Source organism: Chelonoidis abingdonii, chromosome 6 (assembly GCF_003597395.2).
Source record: "Chelonoidis abingdonii isolate Lonesome George chromosome 6, CheloAbing_2.0, whole genome shotgun sequence".
NCBI classification, from domain to species: Eukaryota; Metazoa; Chordata; order Testudines; family Testudinidae; genus Chelonoidis; species Chelonoidis abingdonii.
The window spans coordinates 69,131,550-69,157,737 of record NC_133774.1 but is presented as its reverse complement, the minus strand read 5'-3'; the positions used below and the strand labels follow the sequence as shown (position 1 = coordinate 69,157,737).

General features: G+C 42.9%; 1 protein-coding gene across 2 annotated transcripts in view; it reads left to right on the top strand.

Moving 5' to 3' along the window:
• EFNA5 (ephrin A5) overlaps nt 1–10,706 on the top strand; it is a 312,443-nt gene extending 301,737 nt beyond the window's left edge. For both annotated transcript variants that reach the window (XM_075067138.1, XM_075067137.1), the window contains one exon: nt 10,437–10,706. In XM_075067138.1, the coding sequence (XP_074923239.1) occupies nt 10,437–10,558 (122 nt within the window). In that variant the 3' untranslated portion in view covers nt 10,559–10,706. The remainder of the gene's footprint in view (nt 1–10,436) is intronic.
• Nucleotides 10,707–26,188: the final 15,482 nt, after the last annotated feature.

Here is a 26,188-nt window from a genome sequence, read left to right as displayed (position 1 = left end):
TTGCCTCCCTAGGAAAAGAACTTTCACAAGGTTTAACAAGAAAACTTTATAGAAAAAAAGAAAGAAAATATAAAACAATCATCTTGCATTAAGAAACTCAATACAGGCTCTTGCTTATAAGAAAATATAAAGAAACAGTCTGATTTAAAAGATAGCCCAATTAAACCAGCACAACAAATTAACATACAGGTAAATACACCCCAAAGACCATCATAGCTGAATTACTTTGCGGTTCCTGGGTACTTACAGATGTTTAGAAGAAGTATTAGGAGAGAATTAGAAGAAGACTTGTTTCCTCATAGCTAAGAAAACAAGAAAGACCCCGAGTATACAAATTCCCGCCCCTGACTTTAAACAATCCAGTTCTCTGATTGGTCCTCTGGTCAGGTGTTCGGTTACCCTTTTCAGGTAAAAGAAACTTAACCCTTACCTTACCTATCCATTTATGACAGGACTACACTGTCTTTCATTATTTTTTACTCAAGAGGATGTTCAGGGCTCTCTAAAATGTGTTGATTTTGGGAACCGACTAGATTCTCTAAACAAATGAGAATTTAAATGCATGCATACTCCTAGAAGAGACCAGAAGGGCAATATCTCCCTAATTGTTCATAACCTAAGAATCTAGAAGCCCTATGTGTTTTCTCCCGATATGAAATGTGAATACTGGCTAATGAATGCTAATGGTTTGCAGCCAAGACTTTAGTCTGGGTGAGACCAATAACAAAGAAGTGCTTTCAGTAAAGATAGCGGGTCACATTTCAAAAGTGCTGAGCACCTGCAGCTCCCATTGACTCTGTAGCGCCTCCTTAGCACAGTAACAGAAGCAAATCATTAGAAGACATCAGGCAATGGGGAGGCTAAACCACATGGTGGGCATCCTGCAGACAGAGATGAAGTAGAGTGGTGCCACGAGGAAGAAAGATGGGCTTAATAAGAAGTTTTATTTAGAACACATCAGTTGCCAAAAAACTCCCACCCCTAAGAGCATTGCATATTCACAAAATTATGTGAGCTAATCTCCATTTGATAATTAATCATTCCTGGATCTGACCGTTTGCTGACATGCTTTTTTATTATTAGGATGTAAGACAGTGGATCTTGTGGCATGCTGTCTGCACTATGTACTAATTTACCTGTCCTTGGAATGCATTTGTCTGTTTTATGTCTTCTCACATTGTCTGCCACCATATTCTGTCAACAAAGGACACGAGGGTTGGGGCGGGTCAGGGACACTTTGTACAATTGCCAGTCTTTCTATCTAGAAATCATTCTTGTAAAAACTGGGCACTTATGTGATGACCTTCCTGGTTTCAAACAGTGTTTGTTCATAATCAGGAAATGGCAGGAAACTGACAAGTGAAAAGTTACTTCTTAATTACAGAATTTGGGTTTGTAGCCATAAAACCCCATAAAAACTTCAGAAGCCATGAAATGTATAAAATTCAAAAAGGCAAAGTTAAAATAAATTCTTCCCTTGAATGAAATTGTGGCTGTGCATTTCAGGCCAGAATTAGGCCCCCAGGGTATAATTTAAAGTGATGGTATCTAGAAAATTCATATTTAAGACAGTTGTACTAAAGTGTGATCTATTTTCATTTCCTATCTTCTACAATGGTAGTGACATTCTAATTTTTACTAGTGAGGTCCCAGTCTCCTAGTTTAACTTTCCTTTTTGTTAAAATAAGCCAAACCCTTTCCCCTAAGTATTTAAGATTGTGCAAGGTTTTAACTGCACAAATGCAATTAATAATAATATTTAGAAAGCAATATAGGAACCAAAGATAAAAGGTGTGCTCTACTGTACAAGTGCAAAGAGACCTTCGCATCATCTTCCCAAAAAGCCCAGATTCTACTTTGAAACCCTTAATTTGTACCCCTTAATGTTACATGAGAAAAGCAGTTCTACTTTGAAAAGCAGCTTTATAAAAATGGCATCATAAGGTCCTTCAACTATTAGGTCTCAGTGATTTCCAAACCAGATTTGTTTATTTACAAGTAAAAAGGATTTGGGTTTTGTTTTGTTTTAACCAAATTGCTAGTGCTGCAGTCACCATGGGATCTGTAACTCAAGCTGCCATTTGTATAATCATATTCACAAATTCTGCCTTTTTTTTACACCAAGGCAGCCCTGTTGCCTTTAGTGCTGTTTCAGGGCTGTGATTGAGGCCAGAATTTTATGACAGTGAGGCTTGTACAGGGAATTATAAGTGGCCCAGGAAATGGAACTTAGTATGCAATTTCATTGATGATACGTGCCACCCTTACTCCTGTTAAGTAGCACTCTACTTCACAAGTAGTCTTATCAACGGAAATAAGGGTAGCAGAATTGGGTCCTACAGTGTGGGTATATTAAGCCCTGGTTGTGCCTGGGTTGGGCTTCTGGGCCTGTGTAGAGCACCATTGACTTTGACTCCACAGAGGTTTGCCCATGAGCTCCTTTTTGCAGGATTGGGGCCTCTTTTAATAGGGAGCGGTATGGTATAGGATAAAAATTTTTATCAGCATGAGTTTGGGATTGCTGCATTACTCACAAGTAGTGAAGTGCTGAATGAGATATGCAGGTGACCCCTGCTGAGTGCCAGTTAAATCTTTATATTCTACCGTGTTAAGATCTCACAGACTCATAAACTTTAAGGTCAGAAGGGACCATTATGATCATCTAGTCTGACCTCCTGCACAAAGCAGGCCACAGAATCCTACCCAAACCGATTCTCATGGCCTCCATCCTGCCTTTAGATCCACAAGTTCTTCAGTCCAATCCACATCCCTAATTAATTTTCCTTAAGTCGTTATAGTTAGCCCTTTTAAAGTCAAAAACCTGTCCCAGATCTATTTTTGTTTATCCTTTCCACCCCCCCCCCTTCTAGTTTGAATGATTAGCTCATGATCACTCGAAACCAAGCTAGTTGTCCCCTACAAACCATTCTTCTATTGAGCGTCCTCACTACTCACCAAAAGCAAACTAAAATGGCATCCGCTCTCGCTCTCGCTCTCTCTCAACTATTGGTGAGAAATCCATTCAGCTATCATATCCAGAAAAATCTGAGCCCTATTATTGTTACTAGCACTTGTCCTCAGTCTCTATCTGGGAGTTAAAGTCTCCCATGATCACACAATTCCCATTAGTGTTTATTCTTAAAACATTTAAAGAGCGTCTCTATCCAGTATCCAAAATTCAGATCCCAGTGCTTGCTAGCACAAGCCCCAAGCACTATTCCTCGGGGAGGCTCTAGTTAGCTTTCTTTCCCAGTGTTGATTTTTGCCCAGACAGATGTCTTATCCATTCCATCACTTCTTATATTCTTTACAGTACCTCATCATTGATATTACGTGCTACTCCCCACCTATTGCCTTTATTTCTGTTCTTACCTTTACTTCCAACTGATGTGTCCCCAATTTATAACTAAAATTCTTATTATTAATCCCTAAATGCATGACCTTGCACTTTTCACTATTAAATTTCATCCTTATTACTATTACTCCAGTTTACAAGGTCATCCAGATCTTCCTGTATGATATCCCGGTCCTTCTCTGTGTTAGCAATACCTCCCAGCTTTGTGTCATCCGCAAACTTTATTAGCACATTCCCCGCTTTTTGTGCCAAGGGTCAGTAATAAAAAGGTTAAATAAGATTGGTCCCAAAACTGATCCTGAGGAACTCACTAGTAACCTCCTTCCAGCCTGACAGTTCACCCTTCAGTACGACCGTTGTAGTCTCCCCTTTAACCAGTTCCTTATCCACCTTTCAATTTTTCATATTGATCCCATCTTTTCCAATTTAACTAATAATTCCCCATGTGGAACCGTGTCAAATGCCTTACTGAAATCGAGTAAATTAGATCTACTGCATTTCCTTTGTCTAAATAATCTGTTACCTTCTCAAAGAAGGAGATCAGGTTGGTTGGCACGATCTACCTTTTGTAAAACCATGTTGTATTTTGTCCCAGTTACCATTGACCTCAATGTCCTTAACTACTTTCTCCTTCAAAATTTTTTTTTTTTTCCAAGACCTTACAATACTACAGATGTCAAACTAACAGGCCTATAGTTACTCGGATCACTTTTTTCCCTTTCTTAAAAATAGGAACTATGTTAGCAATTCTCCAGTTGTACAGTGTACAACCCCTGAGTTTACTGATTCATTAAAAATTTTGCTAATGGGCTTGCAATTTCATGTGCCAGTTCCTTTAATATTCTTGGATGAAGATTATCTGGGCCCTCTGATTTGTCCCATTAAGCTGTTCAAGTTTGGCTTCTACCTCAGATGTGGTAATATCTACCTCCATATCTCATTCCCATTTGTCATCCTTACCATTATCCCTAAGCCTCATTAGGCTTATTAAAGACTGAGGCAAAGTATTTATTTAGATATTGGGCCATGCCTAGGTTATCCTTAACCTCCATCCATCCTCAAGTGTTTAGCGGTCCCTTCTTCTTTCTTTGTTTTCTTCTTATTTATATGGCTATAAACTTTTTACTATTGGTTTTAATTCCCTTTGCAAGGTCCAACTCTACATGGCTTTTAGCCTTTCTCACTTTATCCCTACATGTTCTGACCTCAATAAGGTAGCTTTCCTTGCTAATCCCACCCATCTTCCACTCCTTGTAGGCTTTCTGCTTTTTCTTAATCACTCTCTGAGATGCTTGCTCATCCAGCTTGTCTACAACTTCCTGCCTATGAATTTTTTCCCCTTTCTTGGGATGCAGGCTTCTGATAGTTTCTGCAGCTTTGACTTTGAAGTAATTCCAGGCCTCCTCTGCCTTTAGATCCACAAGTTCTTCAGTCCAATCCCCACTTCCCTAACTAAATTCCTTAATTCTTTAATAAGTTAGCCCTTTGAAAGTCAAAAACCCTAGTCCCAGATCTATTTTTGTTATCCTTCCATCTAGTTTGAACTGAATTAGCTCATGATCACTCGAACCAAGGTTGTCCCCTACAACCATTTCTTCTATGAGGTCCTCACTTACTCACCAAAACCAAATCTAAAATGGCATCCCTCTTGTTGTTCTTCAACTACTTGGTGAAGAAATCCATCAGCTATCACATCCAGAAAAATCTGAGCCCTATTATTCTTACTAGCACTTGTCCTCCAGTCTATATCTGGGAAGTTAAAGTCTCCCATGATCACACAATTCCCATTAGTGTTTACTTCATTAAAAACATTAAAGAGGTCTCTATCCATATCCAAATTCAGATCCCGGCGGTCTGTAGCACACCCCAAGCACTAATCTCAGGGGAGGCTCTAGTAGCTTCTTTCCCAGTGTGATTTTTGCCCAGACAGACTCTGTCTTATCCATTCCATCACTTCTTATTTCTTTACAGTTAACCTCATCATTGATATACAAGTGCTACTCCACCACCTTTGCCTTTATTTCTGTCTTACCTAAAACAGCACATAGCCTTCAATACCTGTACTCCAGTCATGACTACTATTCCACCATGTTTCTGTTATCCCTATAATATCCGGTTTCACTTCCTGCACCAGTAGCTCTAGTTCCTCCATTTTGTTACCTAGGCTCCTCGCATTAGTGTACAGACATCTTAATTTTTGCCGTTTGGCTTTACTGACATTCTTGACCCGGTTAGGCACAGACATTCTACCGCCAGCATCACCTATTAGACTGGTATCTACACTACCCTTCCTCCTCATGTCAATTCTTCTGTCCACGGCTGTATCCTCTCTTACTTTGTTTTCTTCCCTCTCAAGGTTAAATTCCAGCGTGGAGATTACCTGGACATCTCCCAACCATCTCCCCCAAATTCCGAATTTAAAGCTCTCTTAATCAGTTCGGCAAGCCTCCATCCTAGAAGTGCTGCCATCAGAAGCCAAGTGCTTATGTTTTCTGTGAATGAAACACATTTAGTGTGTTAAATGTTTTTATTGGGATTGGTTTCAGAGTGGTAGCTGTGTTAGTCTGTATCAGCAAAAAAACAGGAGTACTTGTGGCACCTTAGAGACTAACAGATTTATTTGAGCATAAGCTTTCGTGGGCTAAACCCCACTTCATTGGATGCATGCAGTGGAAAATACAGTAGGAAGATATATATATACACACAGAGGACATGAAAATATGGATGTTGCCATACTAACTAATGAGAGTAATCAGTAAAGGTGGGCTACTATCAGCAGGAGAAAAAAAAAATCTTCTAATGTGATATATGTCATGTGCCAGCAATGCCCCTCTGCCATGTACATTGGCCAAACCGGAGATAGAAGAGAACTGATTTCATTCCCCCAGGAGTTTTGGTTTGACAGTAGTGAGTAAACTTTTCCTCTAAATTGAGCAGATAGGGACTCTGAATATACACTGGGAGCAGGTCTGGTGATTAGGAAGATGCTATTCTTACACAATAAATTTTCAGGGTATTTTTTCAATGAAAGACTCTTTTAAGAAATCTTCCATTCATAAAGTAACAGCATGAAACAAGTGAGTGTGTAAATCAGAAGTAAAAATTGTGACATTGCTTTTGGGCCATATGCCCTTCTGACCCAGTTATTTGGAACTAGTGAAGGTCTTTAACTATCTGTTGCAGTTACATACTGTAATTTGTAAGGTGCTTTGAAATGAAAGACGCTGGATGAAAGATACTGTGGGCCTGATTCAGAACCCATTTAAGTCAACGGGAGCTTTTCCCATGTATAAACGATAGGTAGTTCAGTCCAGTCCTGAAGTCATTACTCTGACATGCCTACCATTGACTTCAGTGGGACTTTCATTTGAATGAAAGACTGTGTTTGTCCCATTATAATGTAACATAAATAATATAATAAAATATTTTTCTTTGAATATCAGTTACTCTGCATGCTTAGTACCTGCTTTTTATAGCTATACCTTGAAACAAAACTGAAAACACGTCATGATAAACTTGAGACTGTTCCATTGGCAATTTGTCCTGGAGTCAAACCGTTGATAGATTGCTAGTCAAAGTTACTATACAGAGTCCAGTGATTTCAGATTGGGTCTGAAGAGCCTATGGACCCGAAATCGTACTTCCTTTATATTTTAATATTCTGGGCACTTGCATGTTGGGGGCCATTACAGTGTAAATAGGGGTTTCTTTAAAGCTGCTTTTAAACTAGCATTAAGGGGTACACTTTCAAAACAGAGTGGCATTTTTAGCACTACTTTCCCCACCAGTGTCACTAAGGAGAGGTGCACAGCTCACATCGTACACAACCCTGGCAATGTAATTTGTATATGTAGGAATTACTCACCATGGAAATGCAGACACATCTTGCATAAAATGCAGCAGATGTTTATTACATTGAGGCCAGGTCTACACTGCGACTTTAAATCGGTTTAATGGCAGATATACCGATTTAACGCTGTACCCGTTCACACGACGTCGTCATTAATATCGAGTTAAACGGCTCCTTAAATCGATTTCGGATCTCGACGAGAGGAGTAGTGCTAAATTCGAAAGTGATAATCGGATTAGGTCGTGTGGACGGAAATCGACATTATGGCTCTCTAGAGGTATCCCACAGTGCACCACTGACCGCTCTGGTCTGCAATCTGACTCGGATGCGGAGTGCGGTAAACAGGAAAAGCCCGAGACCTTTAGAATGACATTTCTGCTTTCACGTGTCCAGCTCTGATCAGCACTGGTGGCGATGCAGTCAATGCAAAAGTAGCTCCTGCATTGAACTTACGGGAGATACTAGATCTGATCGCTGTATGGTGAGAAATCTGTTTATCAGAGCTCCGTTAAGAACAGAATGCCAAAGCGTTTGAAATAAACTCAGGATACACGCGGTGCGTGAACCGTAACGGGAAGCAGAGTCAGACGGATGCTCTGAGGAGAGGAGGGGGTAATGAGACTACAGCTAGCAGTCCTCACAGCTGTCTTGAAAACTATTGCATTCTGGTCTAGCCACCAATGTCGTAGCTTAATACACGGTGTTCTGCGTGGTAGGAAACCAGCTCGTAGTCTTTCCTCCCCCCCCCAGCACGTGAAGAGAGTAAATATATTCCTTGAGTATCGGTAAATGTCATCCTTCTGTGCACTGAATGCTGCTGCCGGGTCGCGAGGTGTTGACAACGTCAGGATACGTTTGTGATTCAGTCCATGATTGCTGTGCTATGGGTTTGCTCATGCCTCCTGGGAAAAGGGCCAACGGGTTGTCTGCTGGCCTTACAAAGGAAGGGGTAGGTGTACCGCACACCCGGGCAATGTTCTCTGCCCGCATCAGGCCTGTTGCTCTCACCCGGAAGTGGGAATATGGATAGTGAGGAAAGCATACCCAGTGCACCGTCCTGAATCGATGGTAGCTTTGGCAGGGATGCAACAATCGATTTCGTGATCCATGTGGCGCGCTAAACCAATTTTATTAGATCTGTTTTGTAATATCGGTTTAAGCTAATTCGAAATAATCGTGCAGTGTAGACGTACCCTAAGTTGTAAGTAGCTGTGAATTTTCCCGTGAAACTCTATTCGTTAGGTGGATCAGAAGAAATGTCTCAAGTTATCAGTACATTTTTTAGACCACTTTATATTTTTTTTAAAAAGTGTCACTGATTTAATGCATTTGTTTGGAAGAAAATTCACATCCAAGACTGACGCTTTTATCCCCAGTTTAGGAGAGATGAAAATTAAAATATCCAAGTTCAATAACTTAACCTCTGAGATACACACTTGTGTGATGGAAATGCTAAAATCACCCACAACTACAGGGATATCAAAGGTAGTTTAATGTGATCTGTGTACAGTTTCTTTAAAATGTCTTATTGTGTTAATAAGAAATTTTGTCAGAAATTTAAAAGCTTATAAACAGAGAAAAAATGTTCTGCTCATTATGTTCTTCTACTAACATACATGCACTTTTCAACAGTTCTTTCCAGTGATGCTGGCTGATTTACATTAGTTTTAGATTTAGCAGGAGATATGAGTAATCTGTTATATACAATAGATAGAAATAACTATTTATGAAGCTTTATCAAGTTTTGCATGTTTTCTCTTTCAGATCGATTGTAACCTGTTAGCATTTTTTCTTGTATTAATACTTCGGGGGGAGGAGGGAGAAATTACACCCAAATTCCAGTTGACTGTACTGGAAGTTTTCACATGGAATGGATTCCTAGCCAACATTCCAAACTTAGAAGTCTAAAGGTAGACTCCTAAATCTATACTTAGGTAGCTAAGTAAGGGATCTGATCTTCAAATGTGCTAAGCACTTGCAACTCCCACTGAAGCATCTTTGAAAAGCAGGCACTCTTATTTAGCTGTGTAAATATGGATTTAGGTGGCTAACGTTAGATACCCAAGTTTTCACAGATTCTAAGAGCAGGAGGAACCATTGTGATCATCTAGTCCAGTCCTGGGGTGGGCAAACTTTTTGGCCTGAGGGCTACATCTGGGAATAGAAATTGTATGGTGGGCCATGAAGGGTCACAAAATTGGGATTAGGGTGTGGGAGGGGGTAGGGGCTCCGGGATGGGGCCAGAAATGAGAAGTTCAGGGTGCGGGAGGGGGCTCCAGGCTAGGGCGGGGGAGTGAGGTGCGGGGGAGAGAGGGCTCCAGCTAGGGATGCAGGCTCTGGGGTAGGGCTGGAGATGAGGGGTTTGGGATGCAGGAGGGTGTTTCAGGCTGGGATTGAGGGGTTTGGAGGGCAGGGGAGGGATCAGGGCTGGGGCAGAGGGTTGGAGTGTAGGAAGAGGTTCAGGGGTGCATGCTCCAGGCAACGTTTACCTCAAGCAGCTCCCAGAAGCAGCGGCATGTCCCTTTTCCAGCTCCTACATGGAGCCTGGGCCAGGTGGCTCTGCATACTGCCCCGTGCGCGGACACTGCCCCTACATCTCCCATTGTCTGCGGTTCCCAGCCAATAAGACCTGCGGGGGCAGTGCTTGGGGTGGGGGAAGTGTGCAGAGCGGAGCTCCCTGGCTTCCTCTACAGGTAGGAACCAGAGGGGGGCCATGCCACCGCTTCCAGGAGCTGCATGGAGCACCCCCCCCCCCCCGACTCTGTGACCGTGTTGGAGCACCAGAGCACTGGAGCAGGGTAAGTTCCAGACCCTGCTCCCCAGCGGGAGCTTGAGGGCCAGCTTAAAATGGCTGGCGGGCCACATGCGGCCCATGGGCCGTACTTTGCCCACTCCAATTTAGTCAGACGTCCTGCAAATGTGAACCATACTGTTTTATTTTAGGGGCAACACTGCATTCCTTACCCTGGCAAAACCACCAAGGCCCTCATTTTTGCTCACATTGTCTTGAGTGGGAGTCTTTCCAGAAAAAGGAATAAGCAAGGAATGCAGGATTTGGCCCCAAGTTTGTTACATAATGAGTTATTACACGCTCATGGAAGTCAATGCTAGTATAAGGTTCACTGCCCTACTTCACAGAGGGTACTGAAATCTGCTTGCAGCAGACTGCTGAAAGAGAGCTTATTAAGGATGCAAAACTTCATTGGAAATGTATGCTTTCTGTTTGAACAGATGATACCGTACATGAGTCAGCCGAGCCATCCCGCGGTGAGAATGCAGCACAGACACCGAGGATATCCAGCCGACTTTTGGCAACCCTACTGTTCATCCTGGCGATGCTTTTGACATTATAGCACAGTATATTCCAGTAACCTGTCAAAGAAAACATCAGGGTCTTGGAACATCAAAGATCCACCTAACTGCTCCTCCCAAGAAAGGGACTTTATATTGGTTTTGCAGATGTCAATTTTTTTTGTTGGGGGTGGGGGGGTTGTTTGTTTTTTTCCTTTCAGCCTGAACTATGAGCAAGAATTTGAGGGGAATAACTAGTTTCAGTTCCCAACCTTCCCCATGACTTTCCTTGACCCCTCCAAAAATCAAAGGACTCAAAGTGAAAATGCCAAATTATAACAGTGATACTAGTGATTCTTATTTTCCTCTTCATTCTCCTTTAAGAAGTCACCTCCGCTAGCTCTCTGTGTCATCTGTATATGGATACGGAAGAATAGTGGCAGATGCAGTCAGTGAAGGATAAGGAACCTGAGTGGAAGCCCAGGAGGGTTTTACTCTCCAATACAATATTTATGCCTTCTCGTTCAGTACTGTAAGATGATCATGCAAGGCATCATGTCACCATGTCAGGACTGGAGGGGGAAATATTAAGAACAGATATAACACTATTTTCTCTAGAAGTTTCTAAATGAACAGGCTTCTGAAAGGAAGAGACACTGTTTCTTATAAGACTGTCTTGAAACATCATTGACAGTAAAAATCTGTGCTCCATAAGAGAAGCTCTGTCTTCAGAAAAAAAATATTAATATTTAGGAATTTAGCACACAGCAAGCAAGGCCAGATTTAGGAAACTTAGCTGGGGGTGCGAGTGCCTCTGTTATTTCTATTTAAGTGGGTAGTGCACACCAGATTATTTTCTTTCAAAACAGATCACCATGGTGCTACAACTTTTTTTTCTTGAAATGCAAAGAGGCATTTTTTTGTGAATAAAGTGACCTTCCCCAGGGCTGAATTAGTAGTTGGTAGCCTTGTATGCAGCTCTGGGTGACGATATGTTCTAAGTAGAGGATTTCAGTGGCCAGAGGAAACGTGTTTGGAACACAGGATATCCAGTGTGTTCTTGATTTGTCTCCCCTGCAAGCTCCACCATCATGGGAATAAAAAAAGCCAGAAGACGCCAGGACAGCCAATCAGCATTGTTTGGTGGGGGGTAAGGGGGATAAGAAAAGTGTTTGAAAGTAAGGAATACAAATTGAAGTGTTGATTTTATATCTTTTCCCTTTCCAACACAGTTTGAACAGTAGAGGAAATATGTTTATCAGCAGGAGATAAACCAGATGGGCTCCCAAAGACTTCAACAAAATATTTTTTTAAAAATCCACTAGAATAGAAAATACATTATTTAGATATACTTTATGCTGAGAGTGAGTATGTATGCTTGTCCTATTTAAACATGAGAAGAGTGGTAACCCTTGATGCAATTAGGAATATGGGAACTGTTTTGTTTGATGGAATTGGGGAATCTGTTTAAGGAATCCTGTTTAAGGAATCTGAGCATGGCCAAGAAAGGACTTGAGAAGTCATTCACCAGGAAATGCAAGCCTTGGGGTTTCTATTGGCGAGGGTGCCATGATCTTTGAAATCTGAAATATAGTCAGGGAAATGTGTCAGGCCAATATCAAAACAAAGCCTTTCAAACAAAATCTGATGAGTATGATTATGTTGAATGTGAAAAAAATGGAACCCATTCCAACAAAACAAGGGATTTTATGTATTAGTTTTACAGAAAAAGATAGTTTAAAAATTAATGGGGGTTGGTAATGGACTGCATTTTGTGAATATGATAATAAGTTAAATTAAATTAAAAAGAGCTGCTTCTAGAATTTTGAACAGTTCATGATCCAAAAAAGAGAAAAGAAAGTTGTACACATTAAACTAAAATCTGGGATTGCCTGATACTATACAGTATGGATATTGATGCAGAAGCTACCCTTGAGATAGAATCAAGGAAATTTCTACTAATATCGAACACACACAATAAAAAACCACAGTCTAGACACTGAAAAAAAATCACCATTTCATTACGATATAGTCAGTAAATTTCCCTTTCTCCAGCATGGATAATTGATGCACATGCTAACGTTTCCTTCAACTAAGAATTACAGAACTTTGGGTGAGGTGGGCTTAAGGATAAAAAACACCTTATAATAGACAGAGAAAAGATAATATTGCTTGATAAGCATATTTAAAGAGATTCAAATTGGTTGCACTTAGTCATACTTATATTGATAGTGCTGATTTTATTTTAGAAGTGGTGAATTTCATTGTGTTCTATCATTTGTCTATCAATGATAATGAACTCTCACAACCATAGGTGTAGTTTGACTTCTATATTGGGGAGGGAGAGCTCCAGTCAGGACAATGGGGTTGCGTGGGGGGTGGGGGGGGGGAATTCCATGCCTGCCCAAGGCTTGCAGTTTTTTGGGGGGGCAATGCCCCCCATCTCCTCCAAGTTATGCCCATGCTCAAAACCCACACTTATCAACAGCAAACTTTTTTTCACTAGTGTTTTCCACAATGAAATTCAATCCTTTATTTTACCACATTGCCAGCTCTAACTAAATTAATAGCAGCAAGACTGTCACGGCTAATGGACAGACTACTACGCTACATAGACTAATATAACTGTGAATTGCAAGCTTACCGGACATCAGCTTGGATAATTGATGGCATCAGACAATCCCAGTCATATCAAGTAAGCAAGAGCTGCAAACCATTGAATCTTTGGTGTGTGTTGTGCTGAGTTACAAAACTCTGGAAGCTTTGAAGGATGTTGATGGAAGTTTAAGCATCCCTCACCCCCATGCCCCCGGCACACGCAAACACCCTGTGAAGTCTGAGGGACTAATTCTGCAACAAACATCTCTCAGCCCAGATAGTTTACCCCCATGACCTGCACTCCTGGTTGCCAAGGGCTTTGCAACGTGAAGCAGGGAAGTAAGGATCAGTCTGTTTAGTGGATACTATGTATCCTTTAATAGACAAGGTAACATTTCGTGTTAGTTTAGAATATTGTTTTGTACTGTACTTTCTTGGACGGCAAAGGAAAGACAAGTAAAACTTTAAAAAAAAAAGCTATGTTCTTTAAATTCTGTATTTAGCAACCTCTGTTGTATATAGTGTTTGATAATAAAGTATTAATTTGATTCTTATGTCTTTTGTAAGTGAGAACAATAGACTTTCAGGATATTAAAAACATGCATTGATTTTAAGACAGAGCTTTGAAGCATCAAGTGTAATCATGGCTGAGAACTGAGTTATAAGGGGCCATGACACTGCATCATACAGGACTCATCTGTGAAAACTGTTCACCTGATCTCAAGACTTCACGATGTCATGACCTGGAACAACATGACTTTTGATGATCAATGTTTTGTCTTCAGTGTTTAAAGGTCTGATGTTACAGCGTGTGGTTTTTTGTGTTGATTTTGGTTTTGTTTTGGGTTTTTTAACATGTTGGTTTCTAAAAGGCTTTGGGGATTGAACAACTCTTCTATTCCTTTGTTTTCTTTATCCTTTGTTGTTTTCTCTTTTCCTTCCTCTCCCTTCATGGGTAGTGTTTTTTTTTCCCCCAGAGGGATCTTGCCAGTATCATGTGTGACATGTGCATGGACTTGATTCCAAAACAACAAGCAACAGACTTGGGAGGGTCAAACGTGGATTATTTCCTTTCCTGTATATTTGTGGAAGGAAAGGGCTTGTATTTGTACCTGTTGATTTTTCCTAGAAACTGAACTTTATCTATTGCCTGAAGGGAGCAATTGTTCTTTCAGTTTCAGAAAATCAGAAAATAATTTAACATTTCCCCTCCATTCATCCATCCACTCAGATCTGTGCTCACCAGTTTTACTTTACAACTCCCCACTTTACTCCCCTCCCCCTCCTTCTTTTAATTTGGAGCAGTGAATGGGCAGATCTGTTTCTGGTTTGGCATCACTGAGTTTTTCCCATGCATTCGCCCCTGAGCTTCTCGGATGTGAGACAAATCTCCCTACAATAGGCTTGCTGCCATTGTCTGTACAGTTTAATAGATGCTGGCATGTTGGAGGTTACCCATGAGTCTGCAAAATCCGCTTTCCATGCTTACTCTTGACACCCCATTGAAGCCACTCATTGTGTGTGCATCTGGGTATGAAAGTCCAGCTCAGTGTGGTCCTGTGCTTGTACTGCCCTGCTTTGCAGTTTCTTTGCACTTATTCACTGAGTGCTGTTTTTGAAATGCTTACATTATATGAACTTAAAAGAAAATGTTAAAAAAAAACCATAAGATCTGTATTTGTATATACACGTGTCCGTACAATTATACCTAAATAAAAATTAAAGATTTTCATCATTTTAATTGGTTCTCTTAGGCTACATTTTTGTTCACTGAATGATGCCTTTATTTCAGGGGCTTTCATCTTACATATTTGTGGGCAAAGGAAGGCAGTAAGGAGTATAATAGAGAAAGGCTATGGAATGTGAGGCAACCATGTGTGCAATGACAAACTGCCTGGAACTGTACCCCACAACATCCTGGCTGGTGTACTAAACTCTGGCAGCCATGAGATTTTTCACCCCAGTGTGTGTTTATAGCCTTTCAGAGTACTTAGGAGAGTAAGGAATTGTGTCCTCCAAGTGCTGGAATAGTTAGGGCCCTGCCAAATTCATGGTCCATTTTGGTCAATTTCACAGCCGTGGTTTTTTAAAAATCATAAATTTCATAGTTTCAGCTATTTAAATCTGAAATTTCATGGTGGTGTATCTGTAGGGGTCCTGACCCGACTCTGAAGGCAGTGGCACAGAAATAAGGGTGGCATGGTATGGTATTGCCACCCTTCTGTGCTGCTGTCTGTGGGACGCTGCCTTCAGAGCTGGGTGCCTGGCCCGCAGTCGCTGCTCTCTGGCCACCCAGCTCTGAAAACAGCACAGATGTAAAGGTGGCAATACCATGACCTCTCTACAATAACCTTGCAACTCCCCCCAATCCTCTTTTGAGTCAGGACCCGCATTGCGAGAAACACTGGTCTTCCCCGTGAAATCTATATAGTACAAAAGACCAGATTTCACAATCTATGACGTGTTTTTCACAGCCATGAATTTGGTAGGGCCCTATTTATATTGTTGCTTTTGCCCCAGGCTGGACCTTTTTAATAGCCTTCTTTATGGCCCTTGCTAAGATGGTCACAAGTTCTGAGCCAAGTATTCTGCTTACAGAGGATCAGAGCAGGTGCAAGGGATGTACAAACAGGGCAGTTGCACATGGCACCCCTTTACCCATGATGCTCCACTGACTTACAAAGAGATGGTGGGGGGATTATTGACGGCTTTTAAATGTTATTTAAAAAAAAGAAGTCAGAACTGTGGGAGCCTCCTGGGAAGTGGGGAGAGTTTGAGCAGTGGTGCCTCCTCATGGGATGCAGGGGAAGTAAAATGACGAGTTGCTTCTTTCCCCTTTTCCCCCAGCCATTCTTGCAGTGCCTCTAAAAATATGTAAGACTGGATTGGCTAAGATTTGTACTCTGCTCTGAAACGGATTTTCATGGTACCTATTCTGGGACCACATGATAGGTACAGCAGTTTAACCTGAGAAATTAGGTCATGTGGGAGGTGGGGGATACATACTGAAACCTCTAATATACACACTATGCATTTCAAAACTCAGCTTTAATTACACCATGTTAGCATGAAACTCATTGAAAGCTTTTTATTACGTGCAATTAGTTGACAAGGCAGCAAGTACTAATTTGTAATATACTGTAACATCTTTTACAAATGAGGAATGACAGCTTCATGGGAAGAGCGGTGTATGCGAGTGCTTAGTCCAAAGAACTGGGGCACTGGATATTTGCCCGAGGAAGTGTGATCTTACAACCAGGGCAGGATTTTAAGTGACACATGTTCAGTATGTCTTAACGTAATAGCCATGTCTGACACAGCTAATAGTCTTGGCTCAGAAGTCACTCTTCATTTGCTGAGACTGGCCTTTGATTTCATTTCTAGGCCCTTCTTTACAAGGGATGTCTCTGCATTATTTTCCCCAAGAATAATTTTATTCCCAGAATACCAGTGTGGGCATTACTGAGAATATTCTGACATGCCTCATATCACTCTGATACAGCAAACTGGTGGTGCAGTTTGCTGTACATTACACAAAACATGGGTTATTTTGTTTCATTTAGATACACGGCAACCAAATAGGGTGGTTGGGTTTGTTTTTTTTTGCAGATTTAGTATAATGTAAATTGCCCCCTGTTTTTTTAGTCTCATTTTCATTATATTTTCCTTTTGTTAGAAAACTTGATTTAAACATAGTTCCTAATAAACATTATATTACAGTGGCACTTAGCAGCCACAATCTGGAATAAGGCTCCTGTTACACCAGGTGTTTACAACCATGTAAAAAGAACACTGTTCCTGTTCTAGAAAGCTCATCATGTAGATTTGTTTTTTAAATGATTTTGGCCTTCCAGAGTGAATATGGCCACTCTATAATAATACTATGATTAAAATACTATTCTAGACTAGCTAGGGACCTACAAAAACCAAACGAAGTGTCTCCTAGATGAAAGAATGCCAGTGTGGTACTTAAAATCCAATTCAAATGGTTTAATATAGCCAAACACAGCAATATTGCAGAAATATAAAAGGCAGAAATTGATTATTTTTTTTCAGGTAAAACACTAGCCTCACTGACACTGTCAGTTGCGGTTAATTGAGAAGAATTCAGACTGGGGGTGATTTGTACAGTCAATAACGGACTTTGAAATATCCGGATTTTCCTGTGATGATTACTCTGGGAAGTGTTGGTGTCACTTGGTTACACAAGGATGCTTGTCAATCCTGACAAGAAATCTAAGGAAGAACAAGAAACAAACTAGACACATACACTGGGGGAAAGAAATGAAATGCTTCCATGTTTTGCTAGGGATGGCTAGACTGTACATAGTATTTAAGATAAGGTAGCCAGAGTAGTTCCTACAAACTCATACATTTTATAATTTACTAAAGGAATCTAATCTTAAGAGCATTCTTTCTGCCTTTCAATTCTCATGTTCAAAGTTTACTCTATCTGCTCTAAGTTCTGTCTTGTGGAGCGCACGTGCCCCCTCAGTGACTTGTATTTGTCTTTACTTGTTCTGATTTTAACATTGAAACACATTTCGCCCACCAGAGATAAAAGTACTGTGGGCAAAACTTCAGTTTTTGTCTGTACAGTATCTGTAAAAGGAAAGGTCAAAGAAATCAATAGCATACTGTAGATATAAGCATCCCTCTGTTACTCCTACTGCTGAGAACCAGTAGTGTCTTTGTTCTCATGTACTGAAACTTGCAGTACCTTAACTAAAAGTTCCACAGAGGGATCAGCTAATAACCCGCCTTCTAGTCCAAACAGTAATGGACTTCTTTATCTCTGCTCTTTCACGTTACCCATGGCAAAGAAAAGGCTCAGTAGAAAAATGACCAAAAATCAAATGGAAGAAGAATATGTGATTAAAATATATTTTACCCTGATTAGCAAGCCTGAAGTGAAAGTGTCAAGCTGTTCCCATTCATGGTAATAGTGACTGGAAATAAAAGTAGTGGTAGCTGTTGGCTGCTATGCTTTGTCTGAGGATGGTCAGCAGAATCAGGCCCTGGGCCTGGTGTGAAAGCCTAAGGGAAAATTGGATTGATGTGCATCATGGACCATTATGTGTATCCTAATCCTTCCACTTTTCTGAGGGGCTATTATGAGCCAGATTTCATTCAATCAGGAATGTCTTCAGTAAGAGCAAGATGGGATAGACTTCAAACAAAGGCAATTACTGTTGGTAAAAATGTTCTCTTTCAAGTTTATCCTTGCAAAAAAGTTCTCCTCTAACTGCGAGGTTGCGTAACAGAAAGACACGAGGCTGGGATTTCTGAAATTGCTCATCATTGGCCTAACTCTATGAAGTCACAAGATGTTTTTATCATTTGTGTCACTGAGAGCAGATTTAGGACAACCCTGAGCAATTTTGAAAAATCCCACTCAATGCATGTAGAAATTTGAGTTATTTATTAATTGTACAAGAGCCCAAAATATGCCAGGTGCTTTAGAGGTCAAATGACGAGCCATGACTTACCACTGGAGCTAACAGACTAACATGAAACAATGCACAGGGAGTGCGTTGCAAACAATAAGCCAAGGGAATACCATAAGCACTGGTTACTCAAAGATATACCATTTCATTCACTCCACCGCTTTTTAAAAAGGACAATTCATTTTTTGTGAATTATATTGGCACACTAGGTTTTATCAGGGATTTGTGTGGGGGAAGGTACAGTATAGAATGATATATTCTAGCTATGCATCATGCTTAAAAGATCACCTTCTGCAAAATCTGAACCACTCAGCTGTTAACTCTCAATATCTTTTGGGCTGTACCTGGAGCTGAGGGCATTGGGTGTGTACTCAGTATTTTTGCAGGATCAGAGCCTTATGAGGTGCGAGGGAATGCACAGCTGCCCCCTGGCTGCTGAGCACTCTACGCAGCAAACATTGTAGTAGGTTTAGTCCTTTTTGTGCCATTAAAAATACCGTAGTGCTGAGGCAGGAATGCAGAGCATAGATAAACTGGCTTAAAGGAGTCAGGCAACTGCTAAAAGTTCCATCCAAGAACACTAAAAAGAACAAGATGGCTGCTCTACTTTAAAATGGGGTTTTCTGATCTTGAATCATGATGTCAATAATTATACATCAAATGAGACGCAGTCCCCTGTAAACTGATGCAGTGATGTTGAGCTGGCTTTGTAGCACTGGAGTTGAGTCCCTTAGTCCTGTAGCTTCCTGGTCTTTGTAATACCTTTGTAGTGCAAAGTATTTTGTGTTATCGCTTCTCTATAACATGCAGGAAAAAAGTAAGTGAGCAAGTGAGGGCATGAATCTTCATCACCAGTGAATGTGGTCTCTGGTGGAGTTTTTTTTGGTTAATTATGTAAAAAAAACAAAACATATTTATTCTGCATTTGTTTTCAGGTAAAAAGGAAAACCTGAACGCATTTCCTGTGCTCTGGTCTCATTAGCCGGCTTTCCTCCAAACTCTTGTGCTCTAGAGAAGTTTTGCCAAGGGGCTAAATGAAATGCACACAGTAGCAAAGCGTTATGAATATTTATGATGGTTTAATGATGTGATTTTTGCATCCATGAATAATAAAGATTTTTAACAAGAACACATAAGATCAGTACAAAACAGTGAAGTGGTTAACACAAGAACCTCTGCATGTGGAGACCCCACTGAGAGCAGCAGGGGCTATTCAGCTTCTCGGCCCTCCCCCTTCCTCTCCAACCCAAACCAAAAAATACTAAGAAGGGGGACATGGATTTTTAAATAGCTTCATAGAAAGCAGGCACTTTATCTGTTCTTTATGCCATAGTCATCAGCTCCTGCATGCTTCATTTGAGGAAGTTCAAGGTTTTCAACAATAAAGTAACCTTCAGCTTTTGAACACATTTATCCTAGATATTCTCAGGGTGACATTTACATCTTGAATACAGGTTGAGGTTGCTGCTTTTTCAGTCTTTCTAGGAGCAACTAACTGAAAAGTGTTTACAAGTGGCTAAGGGTACAGTGTACTGGAGTACATAACTAAAGTCAAGACAGAACAATTGTCATATGGTGACAGAGAGGAAGGCTGCTCTCAAACACATGTTAAAGGAAGAGCACATAAGTAGAGGATTGTTAGACTTTTTCTTGGGGGGTGGGGTCGTGTTCCCCTTCTTAGTTCAACAACCCGTATAAAAGCAGTCTTGTGTAAAATCGCCTTGTAGTTTATCATGAGGAAAACGGTAGGGTATGTCTACGCTGCAGCTGGGAATGAGCCTGTGTCCACAGACTTTTACTAGAGGGGCTCAAACTAGTACACAAAAATAGCTGCATAGACATTGCAGCTTGGATTGGAGCCTGGGCTCTCAAGCCCACCCCTCCCGGCATAAGAGCCTGAACGCCAGTCTGAGCAACAATGTCAAAAGCAATATCCACACTGCCATTTTTAATGCACTAGCTCAAGTTTTGCTAGTACAAGTCAGCCAACCCAGGCTGGGAGGCTCGCTTCCAGATGCAGTGTAGACAACCTCCTGAAGACTCCAACACTCACTGTACCTATCTGTAGCCTCAGTTGCCAAAGGGCTGAGTTCTGTAGAATCATCGGGAGCTGCTACAAGGACACATTAATGATATGCTGTAGGGAAAAACAGAACCTTTTATTTTCAGGACACATTTTAGAATCAGGATTGTGTATCGATCCTGCCTGTCATGGTGGCTGATTATGTGGGAGCAGGTAGGCAACATGGATTTTACATTAAGGAACTTAAAGTAAAACACCAAAAATACTCACTTTTTAAAGTGTATTTAAACAATGCATAAGCCTACTGAGCTATGGTAGGCCAAATTCTTCCCTGGTTAATTCTCTTGTAGACAGTGGAGGTACACCAGGGATGACCTGGGACCGTTATTTCTCAATTTATTAGTCGTTGACAATCCAGTTCACAAATCTTCTACTTGGAAATATGACAACTGTTTGCCTGAATTTTCACCTTTGGTCAAATCTCCCTCAAAGCTGACATTCAGTTCTGCTCTTCATTATGAGTCTGCCTGACATAGCTCATTAGATGTGTGATGAAGAGTGGGCCTGAAATTGTGCCCCTGACGCTGAGAGCACTCTCTCTACCAAAGCAAGTGCTAGAAGAGCTGTAGGTAGTGTTGGAATAAGATTACTGGGGTTAAGAACTTTTTATAACAGAGTGGAGGGGCATGTGGACACAATGCAGGCAAGGCAAAAAGATTGAGGGAGAGGTTGTTATACTGTGAGACCATTTCCCACCTTCTCCCCAAAAAACAGGGAAGAAAATGTAAAACAAAAGAGTGAACGTGAAGTGAAGTGAAAAAGGACACAGCAGAGTACATTCTTAAAAAAGAGATTTTTAATTTATACAGGTGGCCAGTCAGGGCAATAAAAAAAAGAGAGACTTTTGATTTGGAGCCCAGGACTAAAGAAACACAGAGCTTAAGTCACTGCTTCCCCATCCTCCACAAGGAAGTTTATTTTGTATTATACTTGACACCAGTTAAGGGGGAGCAAAAAATCTTGGAGTGCTTGAATGCCAATGGTTCCAACATTTAAGATGTAGCAAACTGGGTGCATAAAACAAATGTGGCTGGTAATGAGTGGCTGCAGCTATGTTTTCTCACAAAGCATACGCTACCCATACGCCATATACACACTCTGTGTTATATATGTACCGTATGCAGGGATGCCTTTTAACTCCATCACAAGTGCCCAAGACAAGCTTGTCGCTGTCTTTTGCACACATTTTCTTTTTCTGTCCTTTGGTGCAAAGTTGACTTCTCAACCCACTGTTAAAGGCTACATGGTCTCAAGCTCAGACATAATGAGTTAATTAATAGACATACCACTGACCTAGGTCCTGCTCTCCCAGACTGTACAGCCACAAGGAGAGTTAAGTTAGAAAGGCATGGAAATGTCTACGTGTTATTGGGAAAGCTGTCTAGTTTAAGAACACTGAAGAACGGCAAAGCATTTTTGTGAAGGGTAATACTAACAGCCAACTGCCTTTGCTATAGAAAACTAGTTATAGTATGAAATGATATCACCCTTTCCTCTTTCTCTACTGAATAAAATGTGAAGGCCTAAGAGTTGCTGCTGAGGAGATAAGAACTAAGCAGATAACGACAGCCATGTGAAACACACTGTAGCAACAGTGACAGATGTGGCTCAGATTTTGGCCACAGAATTTATACCCCAAATGCTAAATCTGAGATTAAGGCAAAACTGATGCTATCCGCAGAGAAGAAGAAATGATATACTTGATCTTGCAAAGAAGTAAAAACAAACAAACAAAAGGGAAAAGAAGAGAAAAGTGCTCCTGATGAAAACAAAGTCATGCACATTTAAGACCAGAAGGGAGTGAAAGCATTTAAAAGAAATCATCTGAAGGAGAGAGCAAGAACAGGTTAATGATGCTGTCACCCCATTGGACGGGCAGCTTCCGTCTGATGAAAAAAATAACCAGAAAGCTATTAACATGCAACATTTGGGCATTGTGCATATCAACACAATAGCTCTAGCCAAGGCTATTTGTGGCATGTATCTAGTGAGCTATGGGAGGTCTGGAAGCCATGCTGGTGCATCTACAGTCACAGTGACCAATAATACATGCAAAGTATATCCCCACCCCCCAGTCAATCTGAAAAGACAAGTGATAAATCAGTGGTTCTTCTTCGCGTGATTGCTCATGTGTATTCCACAGTAGGTGTGCATGCTCGCCTTGTGCACTGGTGCCGGAAGTTTTTCCCTTAGCAGTATCTGTACTGGAGGAGCACCGTGGGGACCTCTGGAGTGGCGCCTGTATATCGTGCTTTAAGGGGGACCACGTGCTCTCCCCACCCTCAGTTCCTTCTTGCTGCCAGTGAAGGTAGTCAGAACTTTGTGCTCCAGGTCTGCTGCAGCCTTTCTACTCATCCGTAGTGGTACTGTTCGTGGAATTGTTACTTCAGTTGTTAGAGTGGGCTCGGGGCACGCCCTGTGCCCCAGGCTTCAAGTCGTGCGACTCCTGTCATTCTATGCCTAGGAGGGACCCGCATGCTGAGTGTCTCCGCTGCTTGGGTGGGACTCACATCAGCAAACTTTGTAAGATCTGCAGGTCATTCAAGCCGTGGACTAAGAAGGAGAAAGACATTAGACTCTGTGCTCTCCTCATGTAATTGGCATTGGCCCCAACTCAGACATGCCAGGCAGATTCGGCACCTGCCGCTGCATCGTTGGTGCGTAGTGAGTCCCCTTCTACCAACTGTCACCGCTCCCCCTCCAAGAAACAGGGAAAAGGCCCTACCTCGCAGTGGCACCAGGACAAGGAAAGATGGGAGGTTGGGTCCCACATCAGGCAGCCCACAGTTCCCCCCTGGGCTCAAGGCCTCCGAGTCATGTTGAGTGGAGCAGCCCGGGCACCGTCCGCCCACACATCTCCGCAGGTACAGATGGTGTCAACGCTGAAGGCAATAAAGGCTGCGAAACGCATTATGAGTCTGCTGGTTCCAGGCGCGCAGCTAGTGACAGCTCCCTGGTCTCGGGGCAAGCCCCCATTGGGTGCCCATTAGACCTCTCCTGCGGGTCGCAGATTCTGCTCCGAGGTCCGCTTCCTGCACCGTTCAGCACGCAGCGACTGATAATCTGGCAGCTCGTTCCCTCCCTTGATGTCGACCAGGCCATCCCAGTCACCACCCACATAGGAGTCTCAGGGACACTCTACACTGCGTGCCAGCGAGCACAGGCATCGAGAGAGGTGCAGAGAATGTTTCCCTTCACGACGTGACTACCACAGCTGTTCTTGATGGAGTAGACGTTGTCATTCTCGTTCCAGTTTGTGATCAACTAGACGGGATTCCCCTCGCGATGATTTGGCACCAGGGCACTGGAACTCCCACCACCTTCATGGGTACCAAAGCAGCCCTTCGGGCAGGTACTGTTCCTCAGCGTCGAGGTCCAGCTCCCGAGGGAGGCGACATTGCAGGCACTGCCACTCATACCATTCCTGTGAGACTGTGTGCTCAACGGTGACCTCGGCCTTGGCACCCAGCCGCCCATCCGCGGCACATACGGCCCAGCTGGGGCAACTACCACCACTGGGTCCTCAGCCGAGTCAGTGGCAAGAGGCCCCCTGGCAGGGACAGCGGTGCCAGTGGGCACCGTGGCTGCTGATGGCCACCCAGACAGGGGCCCGTTCAGTCGCCAGAGCGTCTTGGGGCTGGTTTACACTACGGGGGAAAATCGATCTTAGATATGCAACTTCAGCTACATGAATAACGTAGCTGAAGTCAAAGTATCTAAGATCGAATTACTCACCATCCTCACGGAGCGGGATCGATGTCCGCGGCTCCCCCTGTCGATTCCGCAACTCCGTTCGGGTTGGTGGAGTTCCGGAATCGATATAAGAGCGTTCAGGGATCGATATATTGCGTCTAGATAAGACGCGATATATTGATCCCCGAGCAATCGATTGCTACCCGCCGATACGGCGGGTAGTGAAGACATAGCATCAGGCTCCATCTGCCTAAGAGACCGATCGTTGGGCCACGAGTCAGTGGACCCGCACCTGGACTCTGATCTGGGGCTTGACACACTGATACCAGCCGAGGCCCACAGCTCCATGCTGGCCCTTTCCCCGGCACCAGATGACATCATGACGGTGCCCCCACCATCAGTCCCTCAGGAGGACTTTAGGGCACCCCAAGACCTGCTAAAGTGGGTGGTATCCAGCCTTCAGCTGCAGGCTGAGAAAATGGAGAGTCCCCCCTATTCCCTCTTTAACGTGTTGTCCCACTTGGCACCGGGCCATATGGCTCTGTCTCTGCACTAGGTCGTAGCCAACATTTCCAACTACCTGTGGCAAACTCCCACCTCCTTGGCCCCAATCTCCAAGAAGGCTGAAAGGAAGTACTTTGTGCCGGCCAAGGACCATGAGTATCTCTATTCCCACCCAGCACCTAACTAGCTTGTGGTACAGTTGGTAAACCACAGAAAGCGACAATGCCAGCCTGCATCTATCCCCAAAAATAAGGACGCCAGACGACTGGACTCCTTTGGTAGAAAAAATTATTCCTCAGCAAGTTTCCAACTCAGGGTAGCCAACTAACAGGCCTTGCTGAGCTGATATGACTTTAACTTTTGGGAGTCTCTGCCTAAGTTTGAGCCTTTCCTCCCAGACTGAGACAGGAAGGACTTTAAGGCCGTGGTGGAAGAGGGGGCGGCAGCGGTAAAAGCGGCCCTGCAAGCGGTGTCAGACGAAGCCGACACTGCAGCACGCTCGATGGCTTCAGTGATTTCCATGCGCAGGGCGTCATGGCTCCGCCTGTCTGGACTGTCGATGGAGGCCCAATCCCTTATGCAAGACCTCCTGTTTGATGGGAAGGCACTCTTTGTGGACCAGACAGATGTCAGGCTGCATGGGATGAAAAATTCCCGTCCCACCCTGCAGACCTTGGGCCTCTACGTCCCTTCAGCTAAGGACAAGGCCAAACCGCAACCGTTGGTTCAACCTGCGACGAGCAGATACGAGCCCCCATATAAAAGACCAAGAGACCAAAAACACCAGTGTCAGCCACAGTCCCGCTCCACCTCGCAGCCTGGGACCTCTAAGGGAAAGAGGCAGTTTTGACTATTTGCAGGAGAGCACCGGGCCATTTGCCAGGGAGAACCCCCAATTAATAAAGTTTTTGTTCCTCAACCATTTGTCTGCCTTCTGCATGGCTTGGTCCTGTATAATATTGGACCAGTGGGTCTTCAGCACCATGTCCAAGGGCTACAGGTTGCAGTTCACCACCCACCCTCCCTGGTGGACCCGGGGGACCTGGAGCATGCCCACCTCCTAGGGCAAGAGGTGGACCGTTTACTGCACATGGAGGCGGTGGAAAGAGTACCAGTAGAATTCCAGAGCAAAGGGTTCGACTTCCGATACTTCCTGATCCCAAAGGTTAAAGGGGTCCTCAGGCCCATCCTGGACCTCCCGGGCCTAAACAGTTTCCTGGCCTGCTCCAAGTTCCGCATGATGTCCCTGGCTTCTATTATCCCCTCCCTGGACCCGGAGGACTGGTATGCATCCCTGGACCTCCAGGACGCATACTTCTACATCCATATTTTCGAGGGGCAAAGGCACTTCTTCCGCTTCCTAGTGG